This window comes from Typopeltis vanoorti, chromosome 25 (assembly GCF_054136105.1).
Source record: "Typopeltis vanoorti isolate ZY-2024b chromosome 25, IOZ_Tvanoo_1.0, whole genome shotgun sequence".
NCBI lineage: Eukaryota > Metazoa > Arthropoda > Arachnida > Uropygi > Thelyphonidae > Typopeltis > Typopeltis vanoorti.
The window spans coordinates 44,928,713-44,942,744 of NC_143573.1; the positions used below are offsets into that span (position 1 = coordinate 44,928,713).

General features: G+C 34.8%; 1 protein-coding gene across 1 annotated transcript in view; it reads left to right on the forward strand.

Annotated features, from left to right (window-relative positions):
* The window catches only part of LOC150092703 (uncharacterized), a 173,471-nt gene extending 171,524 nt beyond the window's left edge, over nucleotides 1-1,947 (forward strand). The window contains exon 9 of the mRNA XM_090414767.1: nucleotides 1,836-1,947. Coding sequence (XP_090270893.1) covers nucleotides 1,836-1,874 — 39 coding nt within the window. The 3' untranslated portion in view covers nucleotides 1,875-1,947. The remainder of the gene's footprint in view (nucleotides 1-1,835) is intronic.
* Nucleotides 1,948-14,032: the final 12,085 nt, after the last annotated feature.

Below are 14,032 nucleotides of genomic sequence, written 5' to 3' on the forward strand. Positions count from 1 at the left end.
TTTTCCCACTTGGTTAGACTATAATAAATTTAGTTTAATTCTTTTTCCAAGTATAAGCAAACAAAGTTTGCACCTGAAGTAACTTCAGGACTGAGGCAACTCATAGCAAAGGTGAACCAAGCTCTCATCACTCCTTGTCTTAGTATCAGTCCTGAAGTTACTTTAGGTGCAAACTTTGTTTGCTTACACTTGGAAAAAGGATTAAACTAAATTTATTATAGTCTAACCAAGTGGGAAAAAACTGCCAACACCTTTCTCTAAATCCAGAGTAATTTAATAATAAGGTGGTACACCTTTTGGCAACTCGTATAGGTAAATATGACTTCTCCATTGCTTCTACCTTAGTATCACCACCTGGGTCTGGCTCCCACAGACGAAACCTCAATAAAGGTTGAAACCAGTGGGGGAGGGGGTAATGAATGGCAAAATTAATTGAGGCACGGCTGTTGCTGTTACCCTTACAGATAAGCAAATGAGTAGTTCTGCTCGGTGGTGGGGGAGCCTGCCACGGTGTAGAGCCAACCGGTTCTCAGAGTTCTTCTGTGGCAGGGTGAGCCTGTTACTGAGGGGAACAATGCTGAGTTTCTGACTTTCTGATCCTGCAGGTCGCTCATTATTGGGTGATTCAGGGAATTTTATGAGTTTTTGGAGAGGTATCCCCGCACTTAAACAAAGGGAAACCGGTCTGGGTAGTGGCCTTTCCCTTAATGCATAGCATTATACATGTCCACAAGGAGATATGCTTTGCATTAAGGGAGATACTAAGACAAGGAGTGATGACAGCTTGGTCCACCTTTGCTACGAGTTGCCTCAGTCCTGAAGTTACTTCAGGACTGAGGCAAACTTTGTTTGCTTACACTTGGATAAAGGATTAAACTAAATTTATGATAGAATATAGAGTGGGTATATACTGACGTAGTACTCAAATTGTGAAGAGGATTGGATATTGGATCTGAAGCCCTAGTAGGTTCTCCACGCTGTTGCTACATATCTTCTTCCACTTATCTAGCTTTAATCCTTAGGTGCTCCTAATATTACAATGAATATTATTTGTACATAATGTGGAAATGTGTTTATAAATATAATGCATTGACATTTTCCAAATATAAGTAAAAGGTTCTCTTGAATCGGTTAAATATATATAAAAATCTACTGTACATAATCATACATCTTTATCTGAAGGGGTTGTGACATGCTATTATGCCTTTTATTATGGAAAAATTCTCTGCTAGCAAAAGACAGAGATCCATTTCTCATCCATTCAAAATAGGTTGAATTCCCTGATTTGAATCTCTCTAAAAGTAAGTATCTTATGTCTCTGGATATGTGATTTCATGGGACTGGTGTGTCTGTTTGTGGGATGAAAAAACACTGCCACCCTTGTTTGAGACTGGAAATACAGAGATACTGTGAATATTTTTAAGTTTTCTTAAATGTTTGAATTGTCTTTTGTTTTTTATTAAATATAAAATTATTTTCTTTTCCAAAAAAAAAAAAAGCCTGTACAAAAGAAGATACCTATTATGCATTATATTTTCTTTCATTTAACATAAATAAAGAATGCTGGGAAGACTTATGCCCATACAGTGAATCCTATGCATTCTAAAAAAAACTGGCAAGCCCAACGATTAGTGTGCCGCATACATTTAATGGGAGACGTGTAGTAATAGCCAAGATGGATCACTTAAAAAGTGCTGTCACAGCAGTCCATTAATAAGCAATGTATAATCCTGTATAATTTAAAAATCATTTGTCATGCTAATTTTTTGTTGACTTCTTTAATTTTGTTAACAGCTAAACTAGTTAGTACTTAATTTTTTTTTTTTTTATTTCAGAAAGAGTTTATTCTGTTGATAGTCAAAGCATGTGAATAGAATGGAATTCAGTCATCAAAGTGTACAATTTAGAAGAAACATTCCTTTAATAGACATTTCATCATGTATAAATCATACCTTACATTTTGTACAAATGGAACAGTATTATTTTTAATTGCTTCCCACCAATTTTCCACTGGAGCTATATTGTATACAAATCATATCATAATTGCACAAAGCTCATGCTGATAATTTGTAATATTTTATTGTGCCATGAATGAATTTGTTAACATTATTTCTGTGAGACATATTTCAGCTAAACTAGACACTGGTTTAAACAGGCATATATTTCCCCATATATTTTTAGCCAGTGGTGATAAGTAAATATAATCTTAAATGCTTGATGACCTCAATCAAGATAAATGACACCAAGAGAAATCGAATTTTTCAGAATAACTTTGTGTCCTAAATAATAGTTGTGAGCTTAATCTCAAAACCAAATATTTGTTTTTAAGAGAACTGCAATTAGACATGAGTATTTTCCCACCAAATAGCAATATACAATCAATGTAATGTGTAGACTGTAGGTTGAATGCCCTCCTGTGATGTCCTTGGACGCCATGCAGGGTTCAGGCAAGGTTGTTTGAGCAAAAGATGGCTGCCCTGAAGAAATGATGTAAGTATAACTAGCTAATCAACATGAAAGATGCTATGTTGTGAATAACTGTAGGCACAAGTCTTCTGAGTTTTGAAAACATGAACAGGGAACAAATAAACAAGAATGAATTAGAGTACATAATAAAAGTATCATTCAGTACTGATTGGTAAACTGGAAATTCAGCAAATAAATGTATACCCTATATTGATAGTGTATACATAATAAATTTAGTTTAATCCTTTATCCAAGTGTAAACAAACAAAGTTTGCACCTGAAGTATCTTCAGGACTGAGACAACTTGCAGTAAAGGTGGACCAAGCTCTCATCACTCCTTATCTTAGTATCTCCCATAATGCAAAGCACATCTCCTTGCAGGCATGTATAATGGTATGCATTAAGAGAAGGGCCACTACCCAGACTGGTTTCGACCTTTATTGAGGTCTCGCCAGTGGAGCCAGACCCAGGTGGTGATACCAAGGTGGAAGCAATGGAGAAGTCATATTTACCTATATGAGTTGCCAAGAGGTGTTTCACCTTATTATTAAATTACTCTGGATTTAGAAAAAGATGTTGAAAGTTTTTTTTTTCTCCTTCTCCCACTCGGTTAGACCATAATAAATTTAGTTTAATCCTTTATCCAAGTGTAAGCAAACAAAGTTTACACCTGTAGTATCTTCAGAACTGAGGCAACTCGCAGTAAAGATGGACCAAGCTCTCATCACTCCTTGTCATAGTGCCTTGCATTATGGGAGATACTAAGACAAGGAGTGATAAGAGCTTGGTCCACCTTTACTGTGAGTTGCCTCAGTCCTGAAGATACTTCAGGCGCAAACTTTATTTGCTTACACTTGTATAAAGGATTAAACTAAATTTATTATGGTCTAACCGAGTAGAAAAAAAACTTCCACATGATGGTGAAATCTGAAAATGAAGGCAGTCATTCTGAAAACAGTTATTGTTATGGCTGCAAATGCATACTGAAACATTAATGTTCGTTGAAACTGAATGAAATTATCAACAGAATTTCAAACCAATTGTGTTTTATTCATATTCTTTAATGCTCAAAACAATACCAATAATGTATTCATCACTGTTTGAGGTGAGAAAACATAAGACTACAAAACAGCCAAATCTGCATTTTATTTAATTTATTTTTAATGTGAATCCATACAGGAGAGGTTGGTTGGTCAACCTACACCAATGATGTGTTATTTTACACATTATTATTATTATTATTATTCATGACATCTCCAAGGAGTCCGAAGACTCATCGCGGGAGGACACCCACTATTAGACACGTAATGATATCTTTAGATTGTTCACCATAATTTCTATAACATCACTGTTACTTAGAGCTCATGGCTAACAATTTTCAACAATCTTCAAGTAGAAAAGTACAAGTGAAAATATGAAGTATATAAGGTAGTGAGTACCAGTTAAAATAAAATGTCATCATTTGATATCAAATGACATTATCATTTACCCATCGAGAGTCCAAAAGTGCCATTCTTCACCAATATAATTTCATAAGTACAGCTTCATTTCCTGGTATTTACATAAGCAGAATTAGTCAATAATTGTCTACACATTTCACTGCATTTTGAAGCGCCAGTTGTAATATAACAAACATTTCAAATGTTTCACTGAAAGCATAGCAAAATGCATAAAACAGACTGAACATTATTTCCTATTATCTTTGAAACAACTGAAACTCATGCTCATGATGATAATTTTTATGTTGTGAGTACTGTTGGAGGTATATTTCATATCTACAATGCTAAATATTTTATATGTGAAATTCTCACATACTGTGATGGTTTTAAGCTTTGGTTCTTGTCAAGTATTCCATGGGGGCATATCACCGATGTTGACTAAACATTCTTCTGTGCTGTCTGATAAGGTATGCTAGTAATTTCTGTATGTGTGTGTGTGTAAAAAAGTACAAAGAGATAAGTAAATTCTGAAATTCAATTGTTAGGGCACAGTCACATAATAATAATAATAATAATAAAAAAATGCACTGTGCATTTTTTTATTAAACAGGGAGAATGCAACATACTGAAACTACCAGCATATAATAGTGGGAAAACCACTACTCTGAAGAAATCATTAAAGAGTTAGTGGAGAGAATAACTTTTCTAAGGTTAATAGGCCAACACAGTTTGAAAGCTACAGTGTCTTATAAGACACTGTAGTTTTGTAAATCTAGAAGATATCAACAATTACATATAGCATCAAAGCAAAAAATCCAATAATATACAGTGGTGTAGCTAAAACTTTTGCTGCCTGGGACGGTCCCTGAGTTTGCCACCCTCTTAATACACATCAAAAATACTACAAAAAGTCAAAAGTTTATAGGGAAATAAATTAAAACAGTATGTTTATTTTTGAAGTAAAACTTTAATTCCAACATTCTAAAATGTTATTTTTCTTGCTTTTCTGTTAGCAAAACGTCGGTGACATTGGCGAAGTCTATTTCATAGTAATGTAGGTAATTTTTAATCAATTTTATTTAGAAAAACTCCTCTCACAACTAGCAACACTTACAGCAATTGTGAGGAAAATTCGCAGTAGTATTACAATATTTAGAAATGAGTTCTCATACTTTATTTTAGAATTAACTATAAAAGTTCAAAAAGGTTCAAAGTGCAACCCGGGGCGGACCATTCCCTCCGCCCCCCTCTAGCTAAGCCTCTGGTAATACACAACTGTTTCAGAAATAATGGAAAAAAAATGACATTCTGTCAATGATATTTGTAGTTATACCAAGTGCTAATTATTGGCAATGAAATGTATACAGTTTAGTAAATAAATATATGCAAATTTAAACCAGAGTTTATAATCTTCATGCAAATTATTCCTATAGTTTTGCCTGTTAATGTTATTCTGAAATAAACTAGGTGTAGCTTGATTTTAAATGATTAAAAAAAGTTCAATAATAGTGATTTTAAAAATTGTTATTTATTTGCATTCAAGAATATCAACTTTAAAATGAGGTCATACAAAAAACGTTTACCATTCATATGAAAAATCTTATCTAAAAAAAAAAAAAGGTGAAAAATGTTCTCTTCTCTAAAATGAAACACTGCAGATGTATTATTATTTCTTCACAAAAAAATAAATAAAAATAATTTTCAATATTAATTCCAAATGAGTTTGCAGAGCTTTGTGTGGTTGCACAAGAAGAAGAAACTTATTGGCTTTTTTTTATCAGAAAAGGAAAGCTGATTTGACAGATTTAAAGTTTAACTAGGTGGACGTGTGAGCCATTTGGTGCTCACATTTTTATTGATTTGGAAGAGACATGAGGGATTATGGATGCTATTTTAGTTAAACAACACCCCTGAAAGTTAATTCTTAAGGGGGGGGGGGGGAAACAAGGCATGAAGAAATTCCATGTAAAGAGGATCAAAGAGATCAATTAATAGCGAAATTGTCTTCATTTTGTAGGATCAATTTTTAGAGCTTTTGGCATTTCACTTCAAATGGAAACACATTATTCTAAAAGGTGGATTCATGCAGTGATCTATAGCAAGAAAGGTTGTAAGCAACATATCCAATTGTGAGAATTTGAGCATTATTATTGGTAATGGAAAGCAAAGGATAGTATTTCTTTCCAAGAAAAAGCTGATTTTTCACAAAAAAAAAAAGAAAAAGAAAAAAGACTTGATTGTCTTCATCCTAACATCAGGAAAGAGCACAGAGATCAGCAGTCAGGTAAAATATAAAATCTTTGCAGTTTTATTTGAGCAATGCATGAATTATCAAATAAGGGAGAATGAAAATGGTCATCTTACAAACCATCTAGAGGAAGAATTTGAGGTTGGTGTATTACAATTAGCTATAACACTAAATATATATATTTATGTAACCAGATTGATACATAGAATTGCACATATATATTATTATTATACAGGTTTCATTTACCATGAGTCAGAAGACTCATTGTGTGGGATATCCATTATTCACATAATACCTACCATACTTCTGATGAGGCACTCACAACCACCTCTGGCAACCCATTCATCATCCTCCAAGCAAAAAATCTAGTCCTAGCATCCTTACTAAGCACACTATTATACAACTTCCACTGGTGACCAATTGTTTTCCCCATATACTCAAAAAAAAGTCTTCGTGTCAATCCTATAAAATGCCTTTAATAACACAAATGCTTCCACTGTAGCCTCTTTTTTACCTATCAGCTAATTTTTGAAGCATACAGATTACCAATCCGTTTTCATATGGAGCATTCCGTACACCTGCCAGAATCTTTGACATACACCTTTGGATCCTCTCTACCACGTCATCCCCATGGAATCCAGGAGTCCAGATATGGCCTTATCAAAGCCTTAAATAAGGAAACAATAACTTCTCTATCCCTGTTTGTGTGTGCTTCAATAATCATATAAACTGATGTGCTTTTTTCTTTTCTTTTCTTTTTTTTAGTTATTTTCACACAATGTCCTCAAAACCAACTCCCTGTCCACAATCATCCCCAAGTCCCTGGCCTCAGTTTCTTGCATTTAAGTTTTATCAATATAGTACACAGATATGATCTGTTCACATTACCTTAAACTTGGCCACATTAAACTGATAGCCATTTATCTCTGCCATTGTCAGATCATTTCCTATATCGCTGATATAAAATTAAACAACAAAGGACCAAGTACTGAGTCATGCCATTCATCACTTGCCTTCTCTTGGATTCAACTCCTCCATAAACTACTCTTTGATATCTATCCATCAGCCACCCTCTAATTTATATCACCAGATTCATATCCATCTCCATTTGCTCTGATTTATGCAATATTCTATGTGGAATCTTGTTAAATGCTTTAGCAATATCACTGGGTAGCCAATTCCCTTATCCAACTGATTGTCACTTTATTATAAAAAGTAAGCAGATTACTAAAGCAAGACCTATCCATCACAAAACCATGTTGTCCCTATCATATTCTTATCTGCCCAGTTCTGAATTGCCTTTCACCAATTTCTTCAATACCTTAACCACCACTCCTTAGATGCCGATTAGCATATAGTTTGCTACTTCTGTCTTGGAGACTCCCTTTATGCAATGGAGTTATTTTGCCCTCTTTCCACTCTATTGGCATCATCCCACCACTGAGGCTTAAATTTAACAGCTTGGTCAGAGGAGCTTCTGACCAAGGCTTTTGATTTAATGGTCAGTCTTTACCTTCTCATGGTATACCCCATCAGTAAGTATCTACTTGGATGCTGAATAAATGGGCTGGCGATTTGGTATTTAACCAAATTGTATTCTAATCAGCTTAAACTAAAATGACATGATGGTACAACATGATAGAATTTCATGCTGACTTGGTTGGGCATTGCCCAGTTAAACAAGGCCTCCATTGTCTTCATGAAGGATTAAGGGCAAACAGTGAAGAGTCAGATAGTGGAACCAATCCAGCCACCATCTGTGGTAAAGAAATGGAACTAGCAGAACAATTGGATATGCACCAGATTGTTTTGGTAATGCTATTGTATCAAAGGGAAAAAAAAGTAATTTCTAAGCTTGTTGTATTCAAGAATATGAAAATAATCTTGAATGGTAGGCAATATCAAATAGTGATGTGGACATATATCAGAAGCAGAAACATCATAATAAGACCTATTTATGCCATGATCCAATGGAAGACTTTAATAAGGAAGAAATAGAAGAATATTTCAAGGCATAACAGAAAGCAGCATGCATACACAAAAAAATGAAAAGTTGGTCTTTGTAGGAGATTTAAACAGCAGAGTAGGAAATGATTACCAGACATATGGAAATGTTTTGGAAAAATTTGGAGAAAAGAATAGTCAATAATATGAGTACCTGCTGGCTATCTGTTCAGAAAATGGACGAGTCATTACTGACTTTATGTTGTAAAATAGTTCCAATATAAAGAAATGCAAGCATTTCTTTATATTGGAACTATGACATCAACAATGACATAGTCTCGTTGGCTATGTCATTGTTGATGTGCTATTGTCATGCTGGTACAGAGGATTTGAAATTGGAAGTGATTACTGTTTTATTTTGAGCAGAATAAAATTGAATACTGAAAAGAAAAGTGCATAATAAAGTTTTAAAATGAGTCAAAGTTGAGCAGCTTTCAGAATTGCAAAATGCACTTTTGCAAAAGTTACAAATTTCTTAAGAAGGTAAGAAATTCATGTACAGTGCTTACATAAAACTATGCAGAGAGATATTTCAGTATGGAATATGTCCACTCAGAACTGTGATGCAGCTCTCACAACCACATCATCATCCCATGCTTAGCACCACGTGATTCACGAGTTCTTGAAGCAAACTGGCTCACTCCTCCTTGTTTTCTGGAGGGGAATTTCAAATAGTAATGCATCTCTGTATTGTGTCCCAAACATGTTCAATAGGACTGAGATCTGGGGAGCGTGCTGACCACTTGAATCGATTAATATTCTCGGTCTCCAGAGGTATCTCTACTGCTCATGTTCGATGTGGTATGGTATTGTCATCCATAAAAATGAATTCTTTTTTAAATATCCATGCATTTACTTAATCATCTAGAATTATTGGAAACATTATGCACTTATTGACTTCTAAAGTTAGAGGGGGTTTATGAGGAATGACTTGATATTATTATGGCAAAGAAACTTGCAGCCATTAAAACAATTCCCTATTGAAAACTATTACAAAGCATTTATTCACGCTGTACTAATTCAGTATTAATTGTACTGAAAAACTGAAGTTATGTTTTATAATCTAAGTCTGTTTGCTTTGGCAAGCAAATGAACCGCTCAAGTGAATGAGCACAAGTAGACTTTTGCACATTTGCCTTAGTGGTTTTGTTAACTTTGCTAAGTATTATTTACAAGTACAATATGAAACATATTAAACATTTTTTTACAAAAAATTAATTACAATGAAACGACACTGGACATGAGATACAAATATTTACCTGAAAGGTTTTTAGTAAAAAAAAAAAAAAAAACTTCCAGAAAGGGGGAGATAATTAAGATACTGTACACATTCCTAATGGAAGTTAAACTGGAAGTGATGTAAAAATGCTTGTAACAGAGCTAATTTTTTAATAGGATATAAAGTGAACTTTACATACATAAAAATGAAAGGAAGCAAGTTGAGCTCTGTAATGCTAGAAGTCGTTTTATAGAGCTTATTGAATTTATTAAATGCTTAATCATAAAGGAAAATCAGTAAGTCATGAGTAAAGTAAAGTATTATATATTCTACTATTATATAAGGATAAAACAAAAGGAAGGTGTGTGGGAGGGCTGCTAGCTCCAAAGATTTAGATAAATCTTCTTGGCTAATTTTTTTTGATGCACAAGGATATTCTAATTGCATGGAGTAATTAACCCCCCTACCGGCCGATGTGGATGAAATAGTGACATCAAATTGCACTTTTTATCCATGTTATTCTATTCAATGGGTGTTAGAGATTTGTATCCAGATTTAGCTGAACGTCTATAGACGTCGTGGCCTGTTGGGGGGGGGGGGGTTAAACCACCTAAGAGAACAGTTTTCTGTGTGAAGTTCCACTGTTAAAAAAAAAACAACAACTAAGCTATGTTTATATAGTACTTAGCTGAGAAAGTAGACTATCTTTCGTAGCATAAGAAAATGCATAAGCACAGTAAAAACTATTTGTTAACCAATAATAAATATCGGTTAACAAATAGTTTTTACTGTGCTTATGCAAGTACAATATGAAACATATTAAAAATTAAAGAAAAAAATTAATTACAATCAAACTGACATTGGACATGAGATACAAACATTTACCTGAAAGGTTTTTAGTAAAAAAAAAAAAAAAAACTTCCAGAACTAAGGGGGAGATAATTAAGATACTGTACACATTCCTAATGGAAGTTAAACTGGAAGTAATGTAAAAATGCTTGTAACAGAGCTAATTTTTTAATAGGATATAAGGTGAACTTTACATACATAGAAATGAAAGGAAGCAAGTTGATCTCTGGTTAGCCTAGTGGCTGTGCAGTTCACAACCATATGCTTGGGGAAGGAGTGTCCTATGTTCGATTCCTGTCAGTGACATGAGGACTGAAGGATCTTCCTCAGCCATAGCCAAGTTAGCCAGTCTTGGGTGTGGACAGTAGCATTTTTCCCCCAGTTTATCCTGGGGTTTTTCATCCTGCAAAGCAGGTAAACCGGCCTTGAGAACTCAACACTACGGACATATGATACACCGGGGAGTAGGGCTGACCACCTTATCCTGTGAACGGTTTGAGGTCCGATGATTAATAAAACCCTCGAGACCGCAAGGTAAAAGAGGGAAAAGGAAGATGAGAAATATTTCTGAGGAGGGATGAATTATTGCAATTCATCTTCAGTAATACAAAGTTGCCTAATATATATGAATCCTTTCAAGTAGACTTAGAACCAAGTGCAGACAACTTGCCCTTCTGCATAACAGCTTAGTCTTCAGATCCTTTCCCAAGGCCTCTGGGCATAACTTCTGCCCATCTGTTTCAGCTTCTGTCACTGAGATAGTGCTATTCAACACTGCCTAAACACAAACATAATCAGCTTATGCTGAAATTGGAAGTGATTACTATTTTATTTTGAGCAGAATAAAATTGAATATTGAAAAGAGAAGTGTGTAATAAAATTTTAAAATGAGTCAAAGTTGAGCAGCTTTCAGAATTGCAAAAGGCGCTTTTTGCAATTCTTACAAATTTGTAAGAATTGCAAAAGTTACAAATTTCTTAAGAAGCTAAGAAATTCATGTACAGTGCTTACATAAAACTATGTGGAGAGACATTTCAGTATGGAATATGTCCACCCAGAACTGTGATGCATCTCTCACAACCACGTCATCTCATGCTTAGCACAAAGTGATTCATGAGTTCTTGAAGCAAACTGGCTCACTCCTTCAGAGCAAGGATAAGGCCTTGTTTATTTTCTGGAGAGGAATTTCGAATAGTAATGCATGTCCCTATTGCATCCCAAGCATGTTCTGTAAGGTTGAGATCTGGGGAGCGTGCTGGCCACTTGATTCGATTAATATCCTCAGTCTCCAGAGGTATCTCTACTGCTCATGTACAATGTGTGGTATTGTCATCCATAAAAATGAATTCTTCACCTATAGCACCATGAAACATTCAAACATGATGTTGAAGAACTTTGTTGCAATATCATTCACCAGTTATAGTCCACTGCATCTATTCCTTTCAAGAACATGCTTGCAATGGTAAGCAGTATCACTTTTACACTAAATCAAGTGTCGTATAGAACCAGAGGAAAGACTAAAATGACTCATCTGTAAAGAGTACATTAGCCCATTGATGTCTTGTCCAATTTTTATGGATACCACTCAAAACATGCTGTACAATCAGCTTTGGATAAAGGAATGCAGGCCTTCTGCTGTGTAGGCCTACTTGTTGCAGATGTCTTGCCACAGTTTGAGAAATATCCACATACCCGTGCTTGAACGGAGCCAACTTGCAAGCTGACCTGCTGTGGTGCGTCGATTACATTTTGCTGTTATAACCAAAAATCTGTCTTTGTGCTCCAGTGAGGCCGACTTCTTAGCAAATTGTCTGAAACACATTCCACTGATTTGAAATGCTGCCCAGAGCCTGGACATAATGCTATGTGAGATTCCAAACTCTAGCAATATCAGTAATTTTGCGGCCTTCAAGCTTTCCAATAATTCTTCCCTGTGGGAAATCATCTAGATGAAGTCTTTGAGACATCCAAGTTTGCAACTTTATTCCTTCACAAAAATAGCTTCCTTCAAACACAATTCACTTAGCACAGCCTTTTGCCCTGTTGAGCTTCTAAATGACCCCTTTGTGTGCTATTCAAAAATCTCAATGTGTATCTTCTTTCTATGCGAAATCACCAGTTATACAAATTGGCACAAGCAGATTCATCTGAATTTGCAGTTTTAATCTTCGGAAATAGGTTTTGGACATCAGTGTACTTTGAAATATTACAATCAATACTTGCAGTGGAAAAATCCATTAAAAATCTGAAATGTGAAAATGCTGCTGTAATAGACAAATATTCAACCAGAAATGCCCAAATATGAAAGAATAAGTTTTAAAGTGGCTACATTGCACAATTCAGAAAGCCCTTTCAGAAGGTCATATTTCAGATTATTGGAATATAGCTCTCATAGTTTCCATATGGTAAACAAGGGAAGTGAAACTCAATGTGCTTCTGGGAAGATTTATGCAAGTATACTTCAGGAAACTGAAGAAAAATTATGGAAGGAAAGCTTGGAGAAGAGCAAACTGGGTTGTCAGGATCATATTTTCACTTTAAAACAAATAATTGAGAAATCATGGGAATATAAGAAGGATCTGCATTTAAGTTTTGTAAAAAAGGAATAAAACAAAGTGCCAGGAGGACAGCTGTCAAAATGCTACATTATATCAAGCAATATATAGTCACTATTTAAGCTATTCAGCAGTTAGACTTGAAGGAGTTACAGGAATATAGTTTGATGTTAAATCATGAGATGAGAGAGCACATCATCTTTACGCAATGTGTTTCACATAGATGGATGGATCATATTATGCAGAAAAGTGGCATTTGGAATGCCTTGCCTGAAAGCGCGGTGTCTGCAGAGAATTTGAGTGTGCTTAAAGCATGGTATGATGAGCTGTGTGTATGATAAAAGGATCTCCTAGATGAGGCTTTGACTTCATGGGGTCTTGGGTAATAATAATAACAACTTAATATCAAAATTGGAAATGTTCATCTCAGCTTTTTATCTATAATGATGATATATTCCTATATACATCTGGTACGAGCCTGCAGGATTCCCTGACTAAAGTGAAGAACTGCCAGAATAAACGTGATATGAAAATCAGCAAAGACTGAAAACATTTCAGCTATTTAGGCACAATTGTTAGTGAAGATGGCAAATTAAATATGGAAATAGACAACAGAATTAGCAAAGCTGTTATGGTAGGAAATTAAATGAATAAATTTATATGGAACAAGAGAGAAATTAGTTAAAACACTAAGCTAGCTACATATAAGACTGTTCAAACCATATTTAACTTATGAATCTGACTTAAGTTAGAAATAAAACACTTGATAAATGGAGACTAAAGATATGAGAGTTCTGAGAAAGATTAGGGGAGTGAACAGATAGCATCAATAGCATCTTATTAAAAACAAACTTGACATTGCTAGCATTCGAGAATGTGTGAGCAGAGTTAATCTCAAATATAGTCACTTAAACAGAATGCTGGGCTGGTTGGCTGAGTGGTTAGCAGGTTCGAATCCAACCATAGGTCCAGATGTTTGTGATTGTCCTACTAACAATGTGTGGAAAGGGCAGATGCCACTTCTTCTGCCTCTAGCAGACTTCACTCCCAAAACCCAGTAAGATACAGAAGTGACAATACGGCATCTACAGGCATCAAATGTGATTTTTTTTTATTTTAAACAGAAGAGAGGAAAGTTTACAAAACTATTTTTGTTTTATATGCCAGAATGGTAGGAACACAAGATCTAGGTGAATTGATAAAGTAAGAAATGTCTTAGAGAACTGAAATATAAGCTCTGATAATATTGGAG